The sequence below is a fragment of the Caretta caretta genome, chromosome 1, assembly GCF_965140235.1.
Source record: "Caretta caretta isolate rCarCar2 chromosome 1, rCarCar1.hap1, whole genome shotgun sequence".
Lineage (NCBI taxonomy): Eukaryota > Metazoa > Chordata > Testudines > Cheloniidae > Caretta > Caretta caretta.
In genome coordinates this window covers 109,427,622-109,454,810 of record NC_134206.1, presented here as the reverse complement: position 1 = coordinate 109,454,810, position 27,189 = coordinate 109,427,622, and the positions used below count along the sequence as shown (strand labels likewise).

Sequence of the window (27,189 nt, the reverse complement as noted above, 5' to 3'; positions counted from 1 at the left end):
TTTAGGCTTCCAGGCAGCAGTTTGATGGTGCAACTGAAGTTAGAAATTAATTTTTAAATGGTATGAATCAATATTAAAATGTAATCACCAGAGGAGCAAACTAAGTTTTTTCATTTATTTCTTAATATCACAGCTGTACAATTTTCATACATACAGAAGGAAATGCACATTGGATACACAATGGCATTTGGCTGCATTTCCGATTATAATACAGTAAGTGCAACTCCACTTAAAAATTTACATTTATACACCTTATACAAATTAAAGATTGCTACACTATTATCTGTGACAGTATAAAGCTTGATTTATGTTAAGTTTCATTACTAAACCACTTCCTGGTTAAATATAAAATGTACTCAATCATTTTAAAATGGCCCTTGTGGTACTCGGCCAGTATATAAAATATTTGTCATGTAAAATTTAACCATTTACTTTTTTAAAAAATAATCTTCTAACGCTATTTAAACATTCGTTATTGAACTGTTATACTGACACACTCTGTAGCAGAAGTCATATTTTACCTTCTTGTTTGATCTTGCATTGGTCATCACTGAAAGAAATTAAATTTGTAATGTACTGTCATTTTATTCAAATACAACTGGATGGCTAAATATTAGACAGTTTGCTGGAAAGGTAAATAACATTCCTCTATAAAGAAAAATGAAATTACATTAAGCAATATTTGTTATCTAAATGTTAATGGGTATAGTGCTACCAGCACAAAAAAGAAATATTATATTGTCTTTAGATCTATCTGAACACTAAATTTAAACTCTTATTACATGTTTATTAATGTTGGTCGCCAGACCACTTTCACTTTCTTTTTACAGCTGTATCAAATGGAAAAACAAAATTGCTCTTATTGCCGTCCCTATAACAGGAATGGTTTAGTTTCTAACCTCCTTTAAAAATATACATTTTACAATCCTTGCACCTCAACAAAGGTGACACTGACAATAAATACACTGGTTGGTTGGTTGGTTTTTTATCTTTCTTCACAATCAAGAGTCTACAAACTACCTGTTGTAGGCCCTTTCTTTTTTAGATTTCTCCAGTGCCTTGTCCATAGTTTTCTCATTTTCTCCTCTACATTTAGGGCAGTACCATTTGCCCTTTGGTTTATGATTGAGTCCCACACATGAAAAATGAAACCACTCAATTGGGCACTCATCATTATCACATCCTATCATTTCTCCATAGGAGACTTGATTACACAAGCAGTATGTTGGCTCATTGGGATCAATAGGAAGATCCGCAGGGGAAGCCTCCCTCTCTGCTTTAGCCTTAGACCTCTTCTTTTTCTTGGATGTTTTTGCTTTCTTCTCCTTTGGCATTCCCGAGGTGATGTCATCATGATCATGATTATTAGAAGCATTTTCTCGATTTTCATTATTTCTTTGCCTCCTAGATCTCTTATTGTTGGGCTTTTCAGCCTGAGTGATTGTCTCATTCTTTGACTTATCTTGGCTGGCTTTGCCACTGTTTCCAGTGGTCTCATTAGTCTCTTGACAGGTCTCAAATAGTTCCACATGACTGTCCACTTGCCTGGTTCTATTCTCAACAAGCTCCACCATCTGACTGACAATTTGGATCTTTTCATCTCCCAGTTCCTGACTCCGGATCAGTGCTCTCTGTATGCAATGCAACAGTCTTCTCTTTTGCACTGCATCGGTCTCTCGTTTGAACTTTTCATAATAATCATCCAGCTCCTTTAAGATCTCTGCAAAGGAAAAAAGTAAAACTATAAATATTCTGCACATACAGAATGGCTGAACAAAACCTCCCCATACTATTGCCTCCCAAAAGCAGCACTACTTTCTTGTAAAGTACAAAGCTGATCAAAGGCAGTCACACCGAAGTTGAAATCTGACAAGTAGCGGCTCACATCTACAGCTGAATAGTTGGTCTCTCTGGAACAAAATGCAAATGCCATCTAGTTTAAATTTAGAAATGTATTATTAAAATAATTTCATTTTAGACTGTTACACCCTGTGCGAGTTTTGTGGGTGCGGCAGTATGTGATGTCTATGAAGCAGCTTGTCACAATGAAGGGAAGTTACAGATTGCCAGGTAAGTGGCCTAGATCTTCAAGACTTTTCCTTTTAGACAATTGAAGTGGATTGAAGTGCATCATGGGTGAGGGCTCAATGTCCCATGATGCAGTTTTTTCTGTACCATCATTCCATGGGCTTTCAACTGCGTTTTGTGGCATTTTTCAATGGCCCCTGTTTATTGTGCGCTCGCAATCTCTGTCTGAAAGGATGGATCCAGCATTGCTCTCTATTGTTGTGGTCACTGTTATGAGCACATCATGGCTGGTCACTGAGTATACCATGAGCACCCGATTTAAACAGGAATCAGAGGTGCCTGACCTGCTGTGTACCATGGAAAGAAACAACACCAGAAGTGAGCTGTAGCTCACGAAAGCTCATGCTCAAATAAATTGGTTAGTCTCTAAGGTGCCACAAGTACTCCTTTTCTTTTTGCGAATACAGACTAACACGGCTGTTACTCTGAAACCTGTCAGATTGCTTTTGGCATTCACGGAGCAGCTGCACATGGTGAACCATCACTTTTGGGCCCAGGAAACAAGCGCTGAGATCGCATAGTTATGCAAGTCTGGGATGATGAGCAGTGGCTGCAAAACTTTTGGATGCAGAGCGCACCTTCCTGGAACTGTGTGCGGAGATAGCCCCAGCAGTGCGGCGCAAGGACACCAAAATGAGAGCTGCCCTCTGAGTGGAGAAGCACGTGGCGATTGCTGTGTGGAAACTGGCAACTCCAGACTGTTACCGGTTGGTTGTGAATCAGTTTGGAGTTGGGAAGTCAACCATTGGGGCTGCGGTAACGCAAGTGTGCAGGGCCATTAATCACATCCTGCTACAAAGGACTGTGACTCTTGGCAATGTGTGTGAAACAGTGGATGGCTCTGCGGCAATGGGATTCCCTAAGTAAGACAGAGCAATAGATGGCAGACATATCCCAATTTTGGCACCAGACCACCTTGCAATAGAGTACATCCATAGAAAGGGGTATTTCTCGATGGTGTTGCAGGCACTGGGGATCACCATGGGCATTTCACTGATATCAATGTGGGATGGTCCGAAAAGGTGCATGACACATGCATCTTCAGGAACACTGGTCTGTACAGAAAGCTGCAAGCAGGGACTTTCTTTCCAGACTAAAAGATTCCAATGGGGGATATTGAAATGCCCATAGTGATCCTGGGAAACCCGACCTATCCCTTACTGTCACGGATCATGAAGCCTTACATGGGAAACCTGGACAGCAGCAAGGAGCACTTCAACAATAGGCTGAGCAGGTGCAGAATGACTGTAGAATATACGTTTGGCAGTTTAAAAGCAGGCTGGCGATGCCTTTATGACAAGTTAGACCTAAATGAGGAAAATATTCCCATGGTCATAGCAGCCTCCTGGGTGCTCCATAGTATTTGTGAGGCTAAAGGTGAGACGTTTCCCACGGGGTTGCGTGGAGGCGGATCACCTGGTGGCTGATTTTGAGCAGCCAGATACCAGGGCTGAAGTGCACCAGGGGGAGAGCAATTTGAATCAGGGAGGCTTTGAGGCAACACTTTGACAATGAGCTCCAGTAATGTGTCATTCTATACAGCACTCTGCCATGCTTTATTAACTTGCTGCGTTGTATGAAAATGTTGATGATTCCTGACCGGGATGTGTAGTGAGCAAATGATGAAATTGACACTGTGTATTAATTCCAGCATAAACCACTGTGTTTTGGAGACAAATAAAGACAGGTTATCATTCAAAGAGTTTGTTTTTATTAAATACCAATTAACAACACACACAAAAGACTTGGTGGGAAGGGAGATAACAATGAAGGGCAGTGTAGGCTTTCATAGCTGAGTGTAAGTCCAGCTATCATTCTGGAAGCTGTCCAAAGAGGTGGAGTAACCAGGTACCAAGATGGGCTGGGAAGTTGCACGGAATGTGTGGGAGGAGTTTGGGGAGTGCATGGAAGGCAGTTCTGTATCATCTGCAGGGGGGTCGAACACATGAATTCTGCCTGCGGTGTGATTAGAGACTTCAACATCTCTGTTTGCTCCTCCAACGCTTTTATCATCTGCTCCTAGCCTACTAAAATTCACTCCTAGCTCTCCTTTCTGTCCTGCCTATTTTATAATTTTTTTTTTAAAGTCTCTCTCCACAACCTGCGTTCTTGTTTTTCGGCCTCTGAGGATTGGAGCAATTCTCGGAACATATCCTCCTTGCCTTAGCTGGCGGAGGCACTCCACCAGTATGTAGGGGGTTCCACTGAAGGCCACAGCTGTAGAAACACAAGAAACAATAAACAGAAGCATGAATGTTAGTGCACACACTGCATCGACTCATTATAGTAAAATGCACCTTTAAAAAATACGAATCAGTTTCTCACGGTCTTTTGGCAAGCAGACAGCTCAGTGAGCACTCTAAATATGGTGAGGTCGGCCTAGGGGAGGGGAGGGTGCACTCAAGATGGGGCAAAGGGTCTCGGTGTTTTTTTTAAAGAGGATCACTGCAGGTGACTAGGGACAATATTGTAAATTCTGCCACCATTTTCCATAGACAGGGGTCAATGAAGATGCTATCTCACTCTTGAAGGTAAGCCAGGATGTAAGGGTGCATCTCTTGCATGCGTGCAGCTTCAGACCGGGTGTCTATGCCACTCGCCTGTGTGCTGCTTTGGTTCCTGCACAAGTGATTGCTGATTGGCGCGGGAAAGTTTCCTACAATGGGCGAAGGAACAAAGCAGCTCTGCCAACGAACCTTCAACAGAGGATTGGCGAGTACCTCCAGGAAAGTTTTCTAGATCTCTCTCGAGAATTCCCGTGAAATCTCGGTGTACATTAACACGCTGTTTCACCGCACTGCTTTGCTGCACAGAGGAATGTAAAGCACTTGCTAACACAGCTAGTCTTGTACATTTCTATCCCTTTACCCACTTCTACAATATATACAAAGCAAAGGACAGCTCTACTTCATATAACTTCAGCTCAAAAAGATCACTTACCAGAGTTCTCCTCTGCCGCATCATATACTCCAGAGATGGACTGCTGGGACTGGCTGGACCCCTCTGGAGTGGAAAAGAGTTCCTGACTCACCACACCACTGGATGACCCTAAAATGTGCTCTACGTTGTCCTCGGGGCTGTGTCCGCTGCCCCACCAAAGTATCCATGGGGCTCTTGGCATTGGAGGTGGGGTTGCTGCAGAGGATGGTGTCCAGCTCCTTATAGAAACAGCAGGTCTTCAGCGCAGCACCAGAGGGACTGTTTGCCTCCCTTGCCTTCTGGTACGCCTGCCTCACTCCTTTATCTTCGCGCACACTGATGCATGTCCCATTTGTAGCCCTTATCCAACATGCTAGAAGAAATCTGACCGTAAGTATCACAGTTCCTACAGCTGGAGCAGAGCTGGGACTGCATAGCCTCCTCTCCCCACAATGCCAGCAGATCTAATAACTCAGGTGTGCTCCAAGCGGGACAGCGTTTGTTGCATGGAGCTGCCATGGTCAGCTGGAAAGATTGTTGTGAGCTGTCCACACTGAGCAAACAGGAAGTGGAATTTCAAAAATTTTCAGGCCTTTAAAGGGGGAGGGATGCCTGGGTGCAAGGCAGTCGAGTACAAACTGCTGACCAGAGTGGTCAGGATGGACATTGTGGGACACCTCCTGGAGGCCATTTACAGCAACATGACCAAGTGCAGTGTCTACACTGCCACTTTGTCAATGTAACTTTGCTGCAAAAAGCTCTATGTCTCTTGTTGAGGTGGTTTTATTTTGGCAGCAAAGTAGGAGAATTTTGTTGGCAGAAGGAGCACTGTAGTGTGTACATCTCCATTGTCTTGTCAACGAAACCTGACTTTCATTGACAAAACTGTAGTGTAGACAAGGCCTTAAGCTACCCTTCTATTCCTCCAAGTCTTTGGCAGGTGAGAGCCAAAGTCTAAGGATTGCTGGATCAGGACTGCAATATACAAACTATAGCTATATTTTAGGTATTTTACCTCCTTTTAAGATGTGCGGGAGGCTTGGATACATGCCTGCATGTGGCCATGTCCCTCCCGCACCAACATATTCTGAAATGGTTGCAATCTGAGTAAATACATGCATCTATTTTCAATATGTATTTAACCATAGAAAATAAGTATTTAGGACATTCAAATATATCTGGCAACAGTTGGAGCAGTTATGATCTCGGATTTAAAATAGTAAAAGTATAAACCAAATGGAGATAGTCTTGAAGTGGTATTATTGTCCTACTTACTATAAGGATTTTTTTCAACAGGCAAACATTGTTTTGGAGAGAGAGAAGTTTTAAAGGGTCAAATGTGTGATTCTAGAGTTCATAACTGTGAAAAATAGATGGATGTGTTTGATTTGTGCTCATTTCATCAAACTCCATTCAATATCAGTCAGACATGTTAGATTCCTTTCCCTTTCACCATCATAAATATACTCGTTCCTCATCAGATATTATCTACAACGAGGATTCTTTTCTCTCTTTTTTTTTTTAAACTGCATCATGTTCTGTTTCTCTTTCCATTCACCTTGAAATGAACACAAAGGCTGCTGAGAAGAACAGTTTAGCTTACTAACCAAGAATGAAGGTTTTAGAAAAATGTAAGGCTTGGCAGAAAAAACAGACAAGTAACTCAGTTAACCTAATAAATATTACAATCACATCTACATTTAAATGAAATAGCAAAGGTCTGACTCTGAATTTTACAAATGTGGACATTTATCTCCCTAATAAGACTTTCTTTTGGACAAGAAAACATGCTAATAGATCTTGTTACACAACTAATACCAACAAAGCTGTTGCTATTTAGGCTTTGTCATGATTAGGATAAAAAGGTGTTTGTTTTTTGATAACATGTTAACTAATACATTTTAGGACTCTAGTTTAGATACAGCTAGTTGTACTGCAGCAGGTAGAATTGGTGTGAATGAGCTAGCTAACCTTCTTAAAAAAACAAAACCTTTTATCCTAATCAAGACAAACCCTTAGAGATTAAGTATGGTGGGAGATTAAACATTTATCATCATTATTCCCAGTGACTTAAATTCGGAAGTCTATATTCCAATTTTGTGGCACTTAGCCACAGTCATTAATAGATTAGCCCACTTAAATTTGAGATACAGATAATCTTTCTAGGAGAAATACTTTTCTTTGTGGATATCCAAAGAATGTTTCTCTACAGGCTACTAATTTTTTTAGTGGCAAAATAGTTTAATTCGGTTCTCCATTCCTATTATTAAAGCTTCATTTTAAATATGCTATATGCACATGAAAAATATACCATTATCACACTGCTAGCATTGCTCTACTATTTAATATATTGGTAAGGCATATTTCATTTAGTCATAATAATCTTGATCTTCCTAGCTGCAGAGCACTTCCTGTGAGGTGCTAATCAAAGTTGCTCAGCACAACACAAGATACTGAGTGATACAGTTGGCTGCTGTTTACAACTGTGCCCAAATAAAAAGGGTTGCTCAGCAACAAGTGGGTGTTCTGATGGATGGAGTTGGGAGACTTTGGTACTTAAGTGTGACACTAGATAAGAAAATAAGTTTCTTAGCAGCTATTTCAGCTGAAAGTTGTGCCAGGCTCTAATTTGTAATATTCCTTAGAGAAGCAGACTCAGCAGCATGGCTTGCCTGTCCTCTCCAGAATGGCTAATACTAATCCACTCTCGGGTAAATACTGTATAGGCCCTATGCAAAAGCCTAGCTGTTTCAGTGTCTCCCAAGATAGTCAACTACCTGTGAGTCCCTGGTTTTACTCTGTCACCTGTATGTTTAAAGCACGTTGGGGAAGTTACAAATGCAAAAATCACATGCTGGGAATTCTGTGCACCTTGTAACTCCGTAGGCTGCAGAGGACACAAACTATCGGTTTTTTTGCTGTGTAGCATCAGAAAGCCCACCCTCAGCCATAAAAATGAAAACATAGGCAATACCCATCAGACAATCTTAAGTACTGCACTAGCTGAGCTAAACAGTTTCTCACAACACACAAAAATTCTCTTTGAGACATTTATTTCAACATTATCCACTGCTCTGCACTGAAAGTCTCTAAGCCAATAAAGTCCCAGGTTTAAAGTATAGCTGTAGAGATAAATTTGTCTACCTTGTTCTAATATTTGCCCAGCTCCCCTGTGATCCATATTTGAATAAGAGTCACAGATTTATTTTCCAACTTTGAAATATTTACCTCACTGTTCCCACTGATTGATGGCAGCAAGCTCAGGCCCACATAAAGGTAACTAATTTGGAATATTCAGTGTTGATCTGGAATAACAGCCAGATCCTGTGCTGCAAAAATTATTTCTGTCTGCATTAAGCAAAGCAGACTGCTGGTTTGATGCCTGCAAGGGTATAAACCTTGACTTGTGTCATTTTAATTTTTTTCAGAAAACATAAATGAACAAGAGGCTCTATTTCAACAGTCACTTGAATGGCTTTGAGTCAGGGCCCCCACCCTTCTCTTCTAACAAAGATCTAGAGGCCAAGTAACAGGGGACACTTGATTACTCCGGTGGAAACAGATAGTTGCTGTACCCTATATCTGCCTATCCTTTTATATTGCCAGTGGTCTGGTGTGCATGCTCTCAGGTTGAGGCTAGCATAATCATTTCCCACCATTGCTAACATTGGTACAGCTCCATCAATAGACAAGATGCCAGCAGCTGCCAACATCACTTTCTCAACCACGCCCACAGTATGTCTAAATGGCATACTGAAACTCCCATTGACTTGAAGGGGAGCAGAGTGTGCCCAATGCTAAGCACTTTTCAAAATTCCACCTTCAAAAAGGTGACTTTTCACAAACCCAGATGGAAACATGGGTATTGTTTTTTTAAAAAAACACAGCTTTGTTAGATGTAAGGGGACTGTTGCCCCGTTGCTAACATTCAGCGGGGGTGTTTTGGTTAGCTAGCTCCCAGTACTAAAAAGGGGGAAGGGTCAATGGGGAATCAGGACCCTGAGACTGATAGTCCCCAGGCACAATGGGGAGAGGCCAATGCTCCAGGTCAGCCTGAATGACAGGGCGGGCAGGCTAATCAGGGAGTCAGGAGGCAAGGGAGGTCCCGTCCTCCGTGTGAGCTGGATTTGCCTGGGTCAGACAGAGTGGGGCTGAGCTAAGGAGAAAGCAGGGGCCCAAGCTAAGCTGGGGAGCAGAGCTGGGCCAGATCCAGAGGGACCAGAAAAGCAGCCCCGACAGAGCAGAACCTGTCTTGGGAGCAGAGCTGCAGCCCCAAGGCCAAAGGCACAGCCCAGAGAGAGCAGACTTGCCCTGGGAACAGAGCTGTAGCCCCAAGGCCAGAGGCACAGCCCAGAGAGAGCAGACTTGCCCTGGGAACAGAGCTGCAGCAACCAGAGCCAGAGGGGCCAGAAAAGCAGCCCAGGAAGCAGGTCAGTGCTGGGAGGAGAGTCACAGAAGCAGCCTGCAGAGCAGACCTGTCCTGGGAGCAGAGTTGCAGCAACCAGAGCCAGAGGGGCCAGAGAAGCAGCCCAGGGAGCTGGAGGCAGAGCAGCAGAGACAGAGTGGTGGAGCTGGGGCTGGAGCAGTCCGGAGCTGGGTGTGGTGAGCAGCTGGGGAGAACGAGGGGGACCCTGGGCAGCAGGCCCAGCACAGGGAGATGCCTCAGCCAAGAGGCTCTGCAGGCCAGGCTTGGATCGTAACCCCGACAGGGCGGGGGCGACACTGGGCAGAAGGGTCCTACCACTTAGAGCCTGAGAGCGTGTGGCCACCACCAGAGCAAGTGTCCAACCCACAGCATCCCTGCAGCACAGCCAGGGCCTGAGAAGGAGGCCTGGGACTTCCAAGGAACAGACTGTGAACTGCCCGGACATTCCAGAGACGCTGTTTGTGATGTTCCCTGCCGCAGAGCGGGGTGAGGTGTTTCCTTTCACCTTTCCCATTTCCCCTTATTCTTTTTAAAATTAATTGTCGATTAAATAACTTGCATTTGCTTTAACTTATATGTAATGGTCAGTGGGTCAGAGAAGTGCCCAGTGCAGAGAGTCTCTTGGAGTGGGGACACCCTAGCCCCTGTCATAGATGACCACAGCAGGGTTGGGGGTCGAGCCCCCCAGGAATCCTGGGCTCAGCCTTGTTGGGTTTACAAGGACTCTGCCAGACAGGAGAGTGGAAGAGGAGCCCTCAAGGGCAGGGAGGCCACTGAGTAAAGGAAGTGGGAGCGAGGACTCAGATCCTTTCGCTAGCCCACTTCACCGGGGTAGTGCAGAAGCCAGGAAAGTTCCCCACAAGAGCAGGACTATTCAGCCGCTTACATAATGGTAGTTTGGGGGAAATGTATATTGTATATGGTAGAACCTCACTAACTCAATAATTAGGAGAGCAGTTACTAATTATTAACTTAGCAATTTAGTAAATGAACAGTGGTGGTAAACGATACTGCACTATCTGTACTTTGTTCATTTACTCAACTATAACTCATTTTGTGACACTTTGCCATACATCAGTAAGTTTTATATTTTTGTACAATGAAATCTGAGTACTGGCATCTTACCACAATGCTCTACTCTTTATTATTTTTTAAAGGTATGTCAGGAGAGACCACTATTTGTGTGATTCATGAGGATTACTGTTTAATGAAGTGTGTATTTCAAAGCTTCTGATATACTGCCACACACTATAAATCAGCAAAATGCTATGCAAAATTCAATTTAAGGAACAATCCCACATCTAAAATAACTGCCAAAATCTTGCTATAAACCATATGTATAAGCCCAATGGTAATTTATATTTCTCGGATCCCCCTCTCCCTTTCAAAATCTGAAGAGATTGTTGTTTGAAGGAAGGCTAATAGCGAGCTAATTTGCTTTTAAAAAAAAATACATGAAGGGTAGGGTGGGGGCATTTTGAAGGTTACAGAGCAGAAGAAATTCATAGGTTGTGGTCTGGACTTGCCGGCCAGGCTACCCCGGGGCCCGGGTGTAAATGGCATCTCTCTGTGGAGAGGAAAGAGCTCCCTCGACACCGGCGTGGGGTGCAGATTTGCAAGGAGCCGGTTTCCGGGCTAGGAACCGGGCTGGGCGTTGGCTGTTGCACGCCTGGAGGGGGGCTGCCCAGGCGGGGGCCAGGATCGCTTCTCTCCCCCGTCCAGGCTGGAGACGGCGGAAGGTTTGGGGTCTCGGGCCAGCCGCGGGCGGGCGGGCGGCTCTGCGGGGACCCGCCACGCGCGGCGCGAGCTCCGCCCCGAGGCGCCTAGGGCCGCCTCCCGGGAAGGGCGCTGGGCAGCGGAGTCCCGCCAGCCCCGCGCCGCCCCAGCGCCTCGCCCCGCCCCAGCTCGGAGGCCGCCCCCTGCCGGTCAGACAGGACACACGCGGGGGGGCGCTTGAGTCCCGGCCTCCGTTCCCGGCTCCTCCCCCCACACCGCACCGCGGCGCTCCGCCGCCATTATAGGCGGGGGCGGGGCACCGGCGGGCGCTCAGCCAACCGGGAAGGCGCTCTCTATCAGTCTCCTTCAGGAGGCTCCGCCCCTCCTTAGCAACCGGCCACTTGCCAACGCAGTAGGCACAACCAGGACGTGACGTCAGGCTATTGTTCTTTGAACAGGAAATGGGCCCAACAGAGTTTCCCGTTTTTCGAAACAGAGGGAAGGAGGCGAAGCCGAGTCTGCCCTCTACCAATCAGAATCAAAGAGTACAGGGATAACCCGCCTTCATCCGTCCAGCACGCCAATCAGAAAGAGAAGTGCGAGGAACCCGTGCCTTTCGGCGCAGCAGGCCAATCGGAATCAGAAAACCCGGTGCTCACGTCTCCAGGGCAACCGACCAACCAGAATGGAAGGACCCGCCCACCAATCCCAAGGCTCCAATCAGAACCAGAAGGCGGAGACAGCACAGGTCCCCCACCTAAAAACGTGTCAATCAGAATCCGAAGGCCAAAGTTGCGCCCATCTCGCGCAGCCCATGGCGCCAATCAGAAACGGGGAGGCGGGGAGAACCTCAAGATATTCAAATCAACCCCACAAAAAAAAGGGGCTTCGGAAACGCCGCGAAGAGGCGGAGCTAGAAGGCGGAACAGCGAGCCCGGGCAGTGAGCGGCAGAGGCTGAGCCGTGGGGGCAGAGCCCGGCCAATAGCGCGAGGCGGAGGCGGGGCGAAGCGCGATATGCTAATGAGGGAGGGCTATAAATGACGCAGCGAGCGGGGTGACTGACTCCGACATAGCGCGGACGCAGCTCCTGTTTGCACTGTGGTGGGTGTGCAGGAAAGCGCGCCGCCCTACGCCTCCTCCCCCGCACCGGGCAGCGCTGCCCTGTAGCCCCTGCTGCCGGTGCCTTCGATGGGGAGCTTTCCACCAGTCTCTAGCCCGCGTGCGGGGAGGGGAGCCCGCAGATCAGCGGCGAGTGCCGCAGAGACCAGCCCTCGCCCCGTCCAGCAGGAGGGGTCCCCTCCAGCACCCTGTGCCACCTTTGCCCGCAGCGCCCAACAGACCTTCCCCTCTACACACACAGCAAGTGACAAAGCTGCTCCGCAAACTAACCCCTCTCCCCGCGGGGCAAGGAGACGGCATGCCCCGGAGTGAGTGCAGCCAGCATGCTGCGGGGAGGGGACACTTAGCATTCAGCTCATCCATAACCCATCCAGCGTTTATTTTATATAACTCCCCTCCCCCCTACACGGGGCTGTTTTACAGGGTGAAACGCACCCCCATTAAAAAGAGCCTGAAGAAAGCAAACCCTGCCCCCCACTCGCATCTAAACCTCCTCCCCCTTCTTCCCTAGCAGCCTCTCTCCCTTACTACAGCCATAATGAATACTGTACATTCCTAAATGTTGTTGTGCTGTAATCTCTCCCTCTGTCCACCCAGCACTTTCCCGGTACCTACAAAACCTCCCCCCACAACTACACACCCAGAAATAGCCCCCCATACCCCGCTTCCCTGCCCCCCGTCTTCTTGTCCAGTATTTTACACTGAAAAGCAGAGTCCTTGCTTAATAAGAGAAGCCGGAGACCTTTTGTTCCGCCCCATGACAAGAGCTAACGCTGCAGATCAGCCCCTCTTCTCCTCTTCTAGGCTCTTTTTTCCTGCTTTCTCCCTCCTCCCAGAAATAAAAAACTACCATCCCTGCAGGGTGCGGGGAGCGGGCAAGGGGTGCCAGGACTCAGCTACCAAGGAAAGAAAAGACACCACCTAACCCAGCACCACACACACACAAGAAAGCACTTACCTTGATATTTGGCGTCAATTTCCCTCATCAGGGAGACATTTCTCTGCAGATCGAAGGGCAGAGACTCGATGGAGTCCAGATAATCCTCCACATAGTTCACGAGGTGAAGCTGCTCTCCGTTTGCAGGACTCAACATTTTCATCCGGCAAGACAAACAGTCTTCCTCCCCCCTTCTCTGCGAGACGGAGGGCTGCTCGCTCCAAAGACGACAGCCCCAATCTGCCCGGCTCGCTCCCTGTCCACCTCTCTCTGGAGCTCCCCAAAACCGAGAGAAGCTACATCTGACTCCTCTCTTGTGAACGCCGAGAGAGAGAGAGACACGCACCCTCCGCTAGTCCCCACCGCCAGCAGCAGCTGATTGAATGGCTGTCGTTGTGGGTAACTCACGAAGGAGGTGGTAGGAACAATCAGAGGGATTTGTGTGTGCGAAGGGGGAGGCAGGGAGGGGGACTCAAACCAGATCCTCCGAAACAATCTGGAAACAAAATCTGTTGTGCAAAGTGTCTGACAGAAGCAGCAGCTCCTCCGTGCGCCGCTCCTAGCCTCTCTCCTTCCTTCCACGCTCCTCTCGCCGCCGCTGCTCCCGTCCCCGGTTATATTAATGCAGCCTCCCCTCTCGCTATACGCCGCACTTGATCCAACGTGGAAAACCCAAATACCAGTTTCAAACACTTGGGAAACATTCAGCCCCGCCACGCAGCACGCATGCGCACCCCTCCCCTCCACACACTGACCCTTCCCCCCTCCCGCAACAGCAGCAGCAGCACGAAGGCTTATGTGCATATTCATTCTCTCTGCACCTCCTCTCCTTACTCACGTTTAAGAGCAGGAGGTGGGGCAGCTGCAACAGCAGAGCCAAGCGGGGAGGGGGGAGCTTGCGCTGCGGCTGCCGGTAAGGTACCGAGGGAACAAATGGGTTCCAGAGGCAAAGGCGCGTGTGTGATGCCGGGAGCGCACCGGGAGCCAGGGCATGGTGCTCGGGGGCCCGCTGGAAAGTCGTGTGGCTACGTGCAAGAGCGCTGACGCTACGGGGGAAGTTGTGCATGGTGCTGAGATGGCGGCGATGCACGGGGCGTTTGTACGTGATGAACTCAGCGGCTGGTGCTTTTACACGGGGGTCACTGGCACCCACGCTGTGCAGCGGGTGGAAAGGGCTGCGCTGTCCCGCACAGCCTCTCCCGCGGGGCGGGAGGTATCGCCGCAGGACCGGGGGGAAGATGGTGCAGCGCGGCTGCTGCTTCAGCCCCGGAGTGGACCGCCCAGCTCCCAGGCACGGCTCCCTCGGAGTCCCGCTGAACGGGCACAGGCGCAGTCTGAGTCGCGGTACCCGGATCACCGGCCACTGGCACAGCCACCGCCAGGCAACGGCATGAATTCAAGAGTCACCCAGCCAGCGCAGGCGGCTGCTGACATTGCTGCCAGCCAGTCGTGTCCCGCCCCGCCGCCCTGCGAGCCAGTCAGAGACGGGGATCGGGGCGGGACAAGCAATGACAATTCTGCTTGGGACACCGCGACAAGGGAGGGGGGGGAGGAATGCGCATGCGCCTTCTGACGAGGGGCGACGAGAAAATGGAGGTGGGGAGAGTTAAACTACATTTCCCAACAGCCCCTGGGTCCCCGGGCATGCGCCGTACACGTGTGCACTGCGGGGCGGGCAGAAAAAGCCCTCGCACGCAGTCAGCACATGCCCATGCAGGAAACAAAGGGGTTACTGGGGAGGGAGGGGACAGCGCGTGTGTGTTGGGGAGGGTCTGCGGGGGCTCACGTGTGAGGGGGAGGGGAGTGCCTCAGGGGTGTAAGGGGGCCATACCCTATGGAGTGGGAGGGGAGGCTAGGCGGTGCCTTTGGGGTGTTGCCCGTGTGAGGGTGGGTGGAATTGGAGGGGGGATGCCTGGGGGACCTTTATGCAGCCCCGTCCCCTGTCAGCTTCCTGCCTAAGTGGGGTCCTGTGTTCTTGAAGGTAATTTGATGAGAACAATGAAATTCATCCCCCCTACTCCTCCCCTTTTCTACTTGGACAGCTCAAGAAGCCCTGTAAGCCTTCTGGGGCTCTGGTTTTCCCACATGTCTTCATGGTCTCACCGGAGATGAGGACTGGCTGCCCCTCTGGCCAGGAACTGAAGGGGCCAGCTTAGAATCATAGAATATCAGGGTTGGAAGGGACCTCAGGAGGTCATCTAGTCCAACCCCCTGCACAAAGCAGGACCAATCCCCAGTTTTTGCCCCAGATCCCTAAATGGCCCACCTCAAGGATTGAACTCACAACCCTGGGTTTAGCAGGCCAATGCTCAAACCAGTGAGCTATCCCTCCCCCCTCCTTGTTGTATCTTTAACAAAATAGCTTTTCATCCAGCAGTTTGAGTTAAAAGCCAACCAAAAAGGAAAAATAAACAAAGCAGCAGAAGAGTTTTAAACTGCCTGGAGAATTAATCACATCTCTAAACTAATTTGATTTCACTTTGTTGGCAGCTGAGATGTCCTATCTCTGCACGTTCTCTAGTAGCCCACAGAAAATGAAAAAAGTGATGCCTGAGCTATTAATATGTAAAACAAACCCTTCAAGCCTTCATGCAGCATAAAGAAATTTAAAAAAAGATACAGCCAATTACGTTCCCCAGTGTAGGTCACCTTTAATTTAGATTGTAACTAGAGGAGAGGGAGTCTTTGTTTTCTAAAGTTTGGTACACATCTATTCTGCTGGATGTGCTAGTAATGAACATCTCACAGAGGCTGTCTACCTCTACATGTCCACAGAGGCTGAAATACTGTAGTACCCAGTATGCCCCATCCCCGAGGAGGAAGAAACTAGTGTACACAGCAATTTCTCTTCCTCACATCGCCCCACTAAAAATGCCCCATTCTCCAAAAAGGAGAGTGCCTAATACACAGCAAAATCCTCCCCGATAGAAGATATCCCCAGCAGAGCGAATGAGAGACTGTAACATGCAGTAAATTTCCATTCCAGAGAGTGATAGTAAAACATACACAGTGTGCAATACTCTCTGCACCATACTGGGGGTAGGTGGGAAAGGAACAAACCCACCCCAAAGCTTTCAGAACACACTCATTTCCAGAGGCTGAGATACTAAAACACACACAGCAAAATCCTTGTCTTATCCCTAGACAGGGACACAAATATGCAGCAAAATTCTCCCTCAATCCACAATACTTTGAGAGGGGAGAGAGAGTGTAACACACACATGAGCACGCTCACACACACACACACACACACACATCATCAAAACCACCCCAAACCTCATTGGGGAAATAGACTGCAATACGCACAGCAAAATCCTCCTTTCCCATTGATAGTGTTTCCTTCCCTCACACTCTCCCTGCTCTCCAGTAAGGGAGATTTTGGGTAGAAAAAGCTCTGGCTGGAAAGCTCATTTCTCCAGAGGTGGCAGAGACTCAGCATTTCTCTGATCTGCCTTGCTGCTGTGCTGTGGGAGCTTAGATCATGATGGCAGAGGGGAGGTGTCTTTCGAAGGAGCTGAAAGTGTTATTATTTTAACAATAGCCTTTAAAATAAAGTGATTAAAAATCAGCAGGTTTCTCCCCTCCCTCTGTGTGCTTTAATGGGGGGAGGATATTTTATTTAAAATGGATACTTATTGGTAAGCCTCGTTGTCAAGACAACAGTATCATTAGCAGGAGAGGCCTAGCTCCTCCTCTTCCTCCCCCCCTCCATCTTCTCTCCCTCTCCTCCCAACCTTCCTTTCTTCCTTCCTCTTTTCCCTCCTCCCCAATCATGCTTCGGTTGCTTGTAGTTTCTCTAGTAGCTCTTCATGCATTTCTTCCCTGCGTTTCTTTCACTGACCTAGCTGTTGCTACCACTGAAGCTTCAACTGCAGGAAGCGGAGGATAACCCTGGTCTGTGTCTGGAGGAATCTCTCTGGCGGGGGGAGGGTGGGGAGGATTGGGAGCAGGTTTCTCCTGCTTGTTTTATTGCTTATGCTATAAGTACAAAATATGGGAAGTATAAATAGCAAAACTTCATTTTCCGGGATGCTGCAATGTCTATGGCTAGGTGAACGATCACAAAAAGAGCGGGAGGAAGAACAGTGTTGTGGTGAAAGCAGTGCAGGATAGACCTCTTATTAAAGCTTCCTTACAAGGTTCATATGTATGTTTCTCTTCTAAGCAGTCTTCTCATGAAGACTTGACTTTACTCATGAAGACCTTCACTTAATATAACTGGATTGGCAACATGTGTGATTTTATCATAAGTCTCTCAATATTAGGAAAATGTATCTGTGCTTATCTGAAAATTTCCTCTTTTAAAGCCCCAGATCCAGAAGTCATACGATTACGTGAGAATCTCAGCTTTCATTTAAAAAAAAAAAAAAGTAAGTTTCTAGCCTCATGGTTGTAGAGAAAAGCTGGAAAACACGATCCCTAAATGCTCCAAAACCAGGAGGCAAATAAAAAGAACCCCCCATTTGTTAGTTTAATAATCTCATGATTTTAAGCCAGTTTCATGATTTCTGGGGGCCTGACTCATCATTTTTGAATGCATAGGGTTGGCAAAACTGTTATTGTTTGTGAAGCATTAACACTGGGGTCATCACTATACAGAACACAGAGGAAGAGCCAGGCCCTACCCAAGGTATCTGAATCTATCTAGATATTTATGCTCATCACAATGATATCTGAGCACTAAATAACTACTATCCAATCTCTGCTTTCTTTTCTGTTTTATGCTTTACCCTATCTGTTTTCTCAGTTTCCCCTTTTTGTCTGTTAGTTATCTTACTTATGATGTAAACCTTGAACAGCTAAGAGAGGCATAAAATGCGTGTATTTATTCTGTGTAGTAAAGCACCCACATAATGCTCTAGGCACAGAACAATAATTATGCATGCAAATTATAATCTCAAATGGCTGTAAAAGGCCCTCCTAACTCACCAAAAAATGAACTCTCCTCCTCTCCCCTCCAGCCCTATTCAATGCTTTTGGGGAAAAGCCTGGATAGATAAGCTTTTCAGTGTTTCCTGAAGGTCAATAAATCTGGGCTGTGTGGTGCTAAGAGGGAGGAAGTTCCAGAACTGAGGATCTTTCACTGACAAGACATCCTAACCTACCCCTTGTTTGAACCAGGGGATTGTAAACTCAAGTGCCTTGGTTGATCCCAAGCTTCACAGTATGACAAAAGGGGAGAGAGAAGGTCTTTCAGGTAGTCACAACCCAAACCCTTTAAAGTTTTATGCATCAACACCCACAATCCTGAGGTTCACTAAGAAATCAACGGACAGCTAATGAGTGCTGGGGACTGGACTAGATGAGCTTTCGAGGTCCCTTACAGTCCTATGATTCTATGGTCATAAATTCAATGTGCTCTCTGCATGAAATACAAAACGGGCAGCCTCATTCTGCACTAACTTTAATTTTTTGAATGGTGACTGGTGACCTTTAAGGATAGTTGGGCCTACCCCCACATCTGTGACTGACCAGCTGATGATGTGACCCAGGCATTAGGTGATAGCCTGAAGATCTCCTGGTCCTCATAAAAGTCAGTAATAGTGACTAGTGATAGTTGCAGGAAGACTCCCACAGGAGTTTCTGTGTCATGAAAAAGAACGTACTTCATATGTGCCTCCAAGGCAGATGGCCTGTAGAGTGTAACCCTGTAGGGAGTAGATGGGGTTCTGGGGAAGGCCCCAAATCAGGAGGAAAGGAAATGAATGATATTTTAAATTGTGTTAAACAGTTTTATTTTGAAGAAATAAAACTGAAGCTTTGAAGGAAAGAAAGTGAAGTCCTGTGGCAGGAGAACGTTCTCTGATGCATGGGCTTGTGAGTTAGCCCACCGGTTTGCAAGACGCATACAGAACATGTTGCAGCGATCCAACTTATAGGTGACAAAGGTACGGATACCCAGGATGAGGTCCACATGTCAAATAAATGGTCACAACCTGTTTTACCAAGTGCAAATGATAAAAACATATGTAGCAACCATGGCAATGTGGGGATCCAGCAACAACTGGAGATCCAAAGCTTTCAGGATGTGAACTTCAGTAGCAAACGGTATACATACTACATTAGTTGAAGGATCTTGATCTAGGGTCCGCCATTATTTTCTGTTATTTACCTCAGCCAATTATCTCAGTCGTACCTGGACTGAGCCTCAGTCAGCTAGCCCTCATTCAGGCCTACACTATTCGGCTTGAGTAAGTTGTTCAATTGTATTGCCAGGGTTGGATACTGAAGGCATTGTATCCCAGATCTCCCTATTAACACTCTTAACAACCTCATGTATATGTTGAACAGAAGGGTGCCAGCCAGAAGAACAGCATGAAACTGTGAATGAGAGAGCCCTTGGGATAGATGAACAATTGCCTAACAGTAATCTCTAAAATCTCTCAGACAGAATGGAACAGAGCCACTCGAGCAATTCTCTCCAAACATGCCAGGCTACAGTGACATATTAACAACACTTAATGGTCAATGGTAGCAAAGACAATAAAAGAATCAATATGGACATCTGAATTCTTTCCAGGAGGAGCCAATTTTGTCTCCATATCCTGGAGCTGGCAATAGCTGGCATGTGTAAAGGTAGTGTATTAGTATGTGTGTTTTTAGCATTTTGGGGCATTGCTCAAAGAGGACAGAGTTAAGGTTACATTGCAGGACTAGCATGTATCTTTACTTTTTATTTCCTGGTTTTCAGAGATTTTAGTGTAGCTGAACTCTGGAAAGGCAGGAGGAGGCATCAGTGGGCAATCTTAATTCTGTTTCAAAGAAGTTTTGGGGCATTTAATTTCACTGGTTTTTAAAAAATAATTTCTTAGCATCCCACACCCCAATGTACCACAGCCCAATTCTCTGCCTCCCCTGCCTTTGGCTCCCTGGCAATGGTAACCCTGGCCACAGAATGCACTAGCTGCATGCTAATCCCTTCACAGTGACATGCCTGTTCTCAGTTCCACATCCTGGTCTCAGCACTATGGGGGCAGTTTTTGAAGGGAGACAGAAATGGAAGGGGGTTCTGGATGTGGGGCAGAGCTGATGCCCTGAGTGCATCCCCCACTGCAAAGATCTGACCACCTCCTTTCTTCCCCCAACTCTTCTGCACTATTCTGACCTTCTCTTTCCTTCTAGAAGCAGCAAGAGGGGAAAAGATGAGCTCCCAAAGAAAAAAGGTCCCTCACAGAATAATCGCTTCATTGAGAATAATATTCATTGAGGGATAGTAGAAAATCTTTTGAAAACTTAGTTCTTGTCATGTACACTTTGTCCATGGTAGGTTGCAGGGCTGCTACTAGTAGGTCAAGCTTCTGTGCAGACATCTCAGAGAGATATACACCAGATGTGTTCAACATAAAATCTTTTAATGTGCTTCTAGGTATGGCTGAGGTTTAGTTAAATAAGGTATGTTATACCCAATGCCACCTAGTGGATGAACATTATAATACAGTTTAGCATTCCATTACATCTCCCCCTTTAAATTCAACGTTCCTACCATTTACAAAATTTTCAATATCATGGTATCTTTGAAGTATCAGTCTGTTAAGTGTCTCTGAATCATACTGGTTTTTAATTACATGACCCAAAACTTGGTCATCTGGCTGTTAATTAATTGCAACAATTGACTGTGGTCGATTTGCAATTTTTGAGTCTTCTTCTTGTTCTGCAGCTGCCATCTGTAGAATTTGCTCAGTTGACTGTTCTTTCTGAGGAACAAACTGTAAATGTCAATGGTTTCTGTTTAACTCTCCACTGTCGGTCTCAATCACATATGATTTGGGTGATTCATAGATTCATAGATACTAAGGTCAGAAGGGACCATTATGATCATCTAGTCTGACCTCCTGCACAACTCAGGCCACCAAATCTCACCCACGCACTCCTGTGAAAAACCTCACCTATGTCTGAGCTATTGAAGTCCTCAAATCGTGGTTTAAAGACTTCAAGGAGCAGAGAATCCTCCAGCAAGTGTCCCGTGCCCCATGCTACAGAGGAAGGCGGAAAACCTCCAGGGCCTCTTCCAATCTGCCCTGGAGGAAAATTCCTTCCCGACCCCAAATATGGCGATCAGCTAAACCCTGAGCATATGGGCAAGATTCACCAGCCAGATACTACAGAAAATTCTTTCCTGGGTAACTTATGACAGCTGAAGTTGTCCATCCTTTTTCTCCATCCAGTTTGACATGAATACAGTCACCAGGTTATAGACCCGGCAGTTCTCTAATTGAGTCTCACCCGTAGTAAACATGTTCATAAGCTTTTTTTGCTGTTTTTTCTGATTTGGCGACTCTCCTCATGTCTGGCTACTTTAGAGAGAGATTCTTTTCCGAAGTTGGAATGGTAGTTCTGAGTTGTCTTCCCATCAGGAGTTGTGCTGGACTATATTCAGTAGCAGCTAGTGGTGTTAATCTGTAGCTCAGAAGAGCAAGGAATGGATCTTCCTGCTGCAGGATTTCCTTGGCTATCTGAACAGCTGTCTCAGCCTCTCCATTTGCTTGTGGGTAATGTAAGCTGCTAGTAATAGGTTCAAAATCGTGTTTAGCTCATAATGAATTAAATTCTGCTGCAGTGAATTGTGATCCATTGTCCATCACTTGTTGTTTTGGAATACCAAAGTAAGCAAAAGTGCACTTAGTTTACCAATAACACTGTGACATGTTACAATATGCAACAAGTACATTATTTCTATACATCTGGCAAAACAGTCCACTATGACCAGGTAATGATATCCTTTATATTCATATAAATCTGCAGCTAGTCTTTTCCAAGGTCTATCTGGTAGAGAGATATGTTATTCAAGGTTATTTATATTGTGACGCTCTGCTAGTTCTACCGTGTTCACATGCAGATAATTTATGTCCTTGCTGATGCCTGACCACCACACTGCTTGGTTGACCCAATCACAGCCTTTAGTTAGTTTAGGATGCCTCCTCTTATTTTGTTTGGAATTACAATGCAGTCACCTGTAATCATGAGTCCATTTGCCTTACTTAATTGTCCATGTACTGCAGAGTAGTTTCTTGTTACTTCCCTATTGTCATTTAGATCTTGGACCTTCCAACTCTAAGGGTATGTCTACACTACGGAATAAGGTCGAATTTATAGAAGTCGGTTTTTTAGAAATCGGTTTTATAAATTCGAGTGTGTGTGTCCCCACAGTAAATGCTCTAAGTGCATTAAGTGCATTAACTCGGCGGAGCGCTTCCACAGTACCGAGGCAAGCGTCGACTTCCGGAGCGTTGCACTGTGGGTAGCTATCCCACAGTTCCCGCAGTCTCCGCTGCCCATTGGAATTCTGGGTTGAGATCCCAATGCCTGATGGGGCTAAAACATTGTCGCGGGTGGTTCTGGGTACATATCGTCAGCCTCCCGTTCCCTCCCTCCCCCCGTGAAAGCAAGGGCAGACAATCATTTCGCGCCTTTTTTCCTGAGTTACCTGTGCAGACGCCATACCATGGCAAGCATGGAGCCCGCTCAGGTAACCGTCACCCTATGTCTCCTGGGTGCTGGCAGACGCGGTACGGCATTGCTACACAGTAGCAGCAACCCCTTGCCTTGTGGCAGCAGACGGTACAGTACGACTGGTAGCCGTCATCGTCATGTCTGAGGTGCTCCTGGTCGCCTCTGTGAGGTCGATCAGGAGCGCCTGGGCAGACATGGGCACAGGGACTAAATTTGGAGTGACTTGACCAGGTCATTCTCTTTAGTCCTGCAGTCAGTCCTATTGAACCGTCTTATGGTGAGCGGGCAGGCGATACGGACTGCTAGCAGTCGTGCTGTACCATCTTCTGCCGAGCAGTCATGAGATGTGGATGGCATGCAGTCCGTCTGCTGCCAGCCAAAGATGTAAAAGATAGATGGAGTGGGTCAAAACAAGAAATAGACCAGATTTGTTTTGTACTCATTTGCTTCCCCCCCCTCCCCTGTCTAGGGGACTCATTCTTCTAGATCACACTGCAGTCAAGGTGCAGCGAGGTAAATCTAGCCATGTATCAATCAGAGGCCAGGCTAACCTTCTTGCTCCAATAAGGACAATAACTTAGGTGCACCATTTCTTATTGGAACCCTCTGTGAAGTCCTGCCTGAAATACTCCTTGATGTAAAGCCACCCCCTTTGTTGATTTTAGCTCCCTGAAGCCAACCCTGTAAGCGCCCCTCCCAGCGTCAGAGCAATGGCAAACAATCGGGCATCTGAGAGTGCTGTCCAGAGCAGTCACAATGGAGCGCTCTGATGGGGCTAAAACATTGTCGCGGGTGGTTCTGGGTACGTGTCGTCAGGCCCCCGTTCCCTCCCTCCCTCCGTGAAAGCAAGGGCAGACAATCATTTCGCGCCTTTTTTCCTGAGTTACCTGTGCAGACGCCATACCACAGCAAGCATGGAGCCCGCTCAGGTAACCGTCACCCTATGTCTCCTGGGTGCTGGCAGACGCGGTACGGCTTTGCTGCACAGTAGCAGCAACCCCTTGCCTTCTGGCAGCAGACGGTGCAATACGACTGGTAGTCGTCCTCATCGTGTCCGAGGTGCTCCTGGCCGCGTCGGCTGGGAGCGCCTGGGCAGACATGGGCGCAGGGACTAAATTTGGAGTGACTTGACCAGGTCATTCTCTTTAGTCCTGCAGTCAGTCCTATTGAACCGTCTTATGGTGAGCAGGCAGGCGATACGGACTGCTAGCAGTCGTACTGTACCATCTTCTGCCAGGCAGGCAAGAGATGAGGATTGCTAGCAGTCGTATTGCACCATCTTCTGCCAGGCAGGCAAGAGATGGGGATGGCTAGCAGGCGTACTGTACCATCTTCTGCCAAGCAGCCATGAGATGTGGATGGCATGCAGTCCTTCTGCACCGTCTGCTGCCAGCCAAAGATGTAAAAGATAGATGGAGTGGGTCAAAACAAGAAATAGACCAGATTTGTTTTGTACTCATTTGCCTCCTCCCCTGTCTAGGGGACTCATTCCTCTAGGTCACACTGCAGTCACTCACAGAGAAGGTGCAGCGAGGTAAATCTAGCCATGTATCAATCAGAGGCCAGGCTAACCTCCTTGTTCCAATAACAACGATAACTTAGGTGCACCATTTCTTATTGGAACCCTCCGTGCAGTCCTGCCTGAAATACTCCTTGATGTACAGGCACCCCCTTTGTTGATTTTAGCTCCCTGAAGCCAACCCTGTAAGCCGTGTCGTCAGTCGCCCCTCCCTCCATCAGAGCAACGGCAGACAATCGTTCCGCGCCTTTTTTCTGTGCGGACGCCATACCACGGCAAGCATGGAGCCCGCTCAGCTCACTTTGGCAATTAGGAGCACATTAACCACCACACGCATTATTCAGCAGTATATGCAGCACCAGAACATGGCAACGCGATACCGGGCGAGGAGGCGACGTCAGCGCGGTCCCGTGAGTGATCAGGACATGGACACAGATTTCTCTGAAAGCATGGGCCCTGACAATGCATGCATCATGGTGCTAATGGGGCAGGTTCATGCTGTGGAACGCCGATTCTGGGCTCGGGAAACAAGCACAGACTGGTGGGACCGCATAGTGTTGCAGGTCTGGGACGATTCCCAGTGGCTACGAAACTTTCGCATGCGTAAGGGCACTTTCATGGAACTTTGTGACTTGCTTTCCCCTGTCCTGAAGCGCATGAATACCAAGATGAGAGCAGCCCTCACAGTTGAGAAGCGAGTGGCGATAGCCCTGTGGAAGCTTGCAACGCCAGACAGCTACCGGTCAGTTGGGAATCAATTTGGAGTGGGCAAATCTACTGTGGGGGCTGCTGTGATGCAAGTAGCCCACGCAATCAAAGATCTGCTGATATCAAGGGTAGTGACCCTGGGAAATGTGCAGGTCATAGTGGATGGCTTTGCTGCAATGGGATTCCCTAACTGTGGTGGGGCTATAGATGGAACCCATATCCCTATCTTGGCACCGGAGCACCAAGCCGCCGAGTACATAAACCGCAAGGGGTACTTTTCAATAGTGCTGCAAGCTCTGGTGGATCACAAGGGACGTTTCACCAACATCAACGTGGGATGGCCGGGAAAGGTGCATGATGCTCGCATCTTCAGGAACTCTGGTCTGTTTCAAAAGCTGCAGGAAGGGACTTTATTCCCAGACCAGAAAATAACTGTTGGGGATGTTGAAATGCCTATATGTATCCTTGGGGACCCAGCCTACCCCTTAATGCCATGGCTCATGAAGCCGTACACAGGCAGCCTGGACAGTAGTCAGGAGCTGTTCAACTACAGGCTGAGCAAGTGCAGAATGGTGGTAGAATGTGCATTTGGACGTTTAAAGGCGCGCTGGCGCAGTTTATTGACTCGCTTAGACCTCAGCGAAACCAATATTCCCACTGTTATTACTGCTTGCTGTGTGCTCCACAATATCTGTGAGAGTAAGGGGGAGACGTTTATGGCGGGGTGGGAGGTTGAGGCAAATCGCCTGGCTGCTGGTTACGCGCAGCCAGACACCAGGGCGGTTAGAAGAGCACAGGAGGGCGCGGTACGCATCAGAGAAGCTTTGAAAAACAGTTTCATGACTGGCCAGGCTACGGTGTAAAAGTTCTGTTTGTTTCTCCTTGATGAACCCCCCCGCCCCTTGGTTCACTCTACTTCCCTGTAAGCTAACCACCCTCCCCTCCTCCCTTTAATCATTGCTTGCAGAGCCAATAAAGTCATTGCTGCTTCACAGTCATGCATTCGTTATTCATTCATCACACAAATAGGGGGATGACTACCAAGGTATCCCAGGAGGGGTGGTGGAGGAGGGAAGGAAAATGCCACACAGCACTTTAAGCACAGCACTTTAAAAGTTTACAACTTTAAAATTTATTGAATGACAGCCTTCTTTTTTTTGGGCAATCCTCTGTGGGGGAGTGGCTGGTTGGCCGGAGGCCTCCCCACCGTGTTCTTGGGCGTCTGGGTGTGGAGGCTATGGAACTTGGGGAGGAGGGCGGTTGGTTACAGAGGGGCTGCAGTGGCAGTCTGTGCTCCAGCTGCCTTTGCTGCAGCTCAACCATACACTGGAGCATACTGGTTTGGTCCTGCAGCAGCCTCAGCATTGAATCCTGCCTCCTCTCATCACGCTGCCGCCACCTTTGAGCTTCAGCCCTGTCTTCAGCCCGCCACTTACTCTCTTCAGCCCGCCACTTACTCTCTTCAGCCCTCCACCTCTCCTCCCGGTCATTTTGTGCTTTCCTGCACTCTGACATTATTTGCCTCCACGCATTCGTCTGTGCTCTGTCAGTGTGGGAGGACAGCATGAGCTCGGAGAACATTTCATCGCGAGTGCGTTTTTTTTTCTTTCTAAGCTTCACTAGCCTCTGGGAAGGAGAAGATCCTGTGATCATTGAAACACATGCAGCTGGTGGAGAAAAAAAAAGGGACAGCGGTATTTAAAAAGACACATTTTATAAAACAGTGGCTACACTCTTTCAGGGTAAACCTTGAAAGTTAACATTACATACATAGCACATGTGCTTTCGTTACAAGGTCGCATTTTGCCTCCTCCCACCGCGTGAACGGATTTTGGTTGAATGCCAGCAAACATACACTGCAATGCTTTGTTCTACAGTGATTCCCCAGTACGTGTTGCTGGCCTGGAGTGGTAAAGTGTCCTACCATGAAGGACGAAATAAGGCTGCCCTCCCCAGAAACCTTTTGCAAAGGCAGAACCGCAAATGCCAGGGCAAAGTAATCCTTTCACATGCTTGCTTTTAAACCATGTATAGCATTTTAAAAGGTACACTCACCAGAGGTCCCTTCTCCGCCTGCTGAGTCCAGGAGGCAGCCTTGGGTGGGTTCGGGGGGTACTGGCTCCAGGTCTAGGGTGAGAAACAGTTCCTGGCTGTCGGGAAAACCGGTTTCTCCGCTTGCTTGCTGTGAGCTATCTACAACCTCCTCCTCATCATCTTCTTCGTCCCCAAAACCTACTTCTGTATTGCCTCCATCTCCATTGAAGGAGTCAAACAACACGGCTGGGGTAGTGGTGGCTGAACCCCCT

At 47.6% G+C, this 27,189-nt stretch overlaps 2 protein-coding genes across 3 annotated transcripts in view; one reads left to right on the top strand and one right to left on the bottom strand.

Annotated features, from left to right (window-relative positions):
* Positions 1 to 101: 101 nt before the first annotated feature.
* Positions 102 to 13,914, bottom strand: ING1 (inhibitor of growth family member 1). Its single transcript, XM_048855224.2, has 2 exons — positions 13,228 to 13,914; positions 102 to 1,720 (listed from the first exon to the last, which is right to left on the bottom strand). The coding sequence occupies exons 1-2, from the start codon at positions 13,367 to 13,369 to the stop codon at positions 1,017 to 1,019; spliced, it is 846 nt and encodes a 281-aa protein (XP_048711181.1). The 5' UTR covers positions 13,370 to 13,914; the 3' UTR covers positions 102 to 1,016.
* Positions 13,915 to 14,020: 106 nt separating this feature from the next.
* Positions 14,021 to 27,189, top strand: part of CARS2 (cysteinyl-tRNA synthetase 2, mitochondrial) — a 72,077-nt gene continuing 58,908 nt past the window's right edge. For both annotated transcript variants that reach the window (XM_048855211.2, XM_048855196.2), the window contains exon 1: positions 14,021 to 14,119. The gene's annotated coding sequence lies outside the window, so the exon portion shown is untranslated. The remainder of the gene's footprint in view (positions 14,120 to 27,189) is intronic.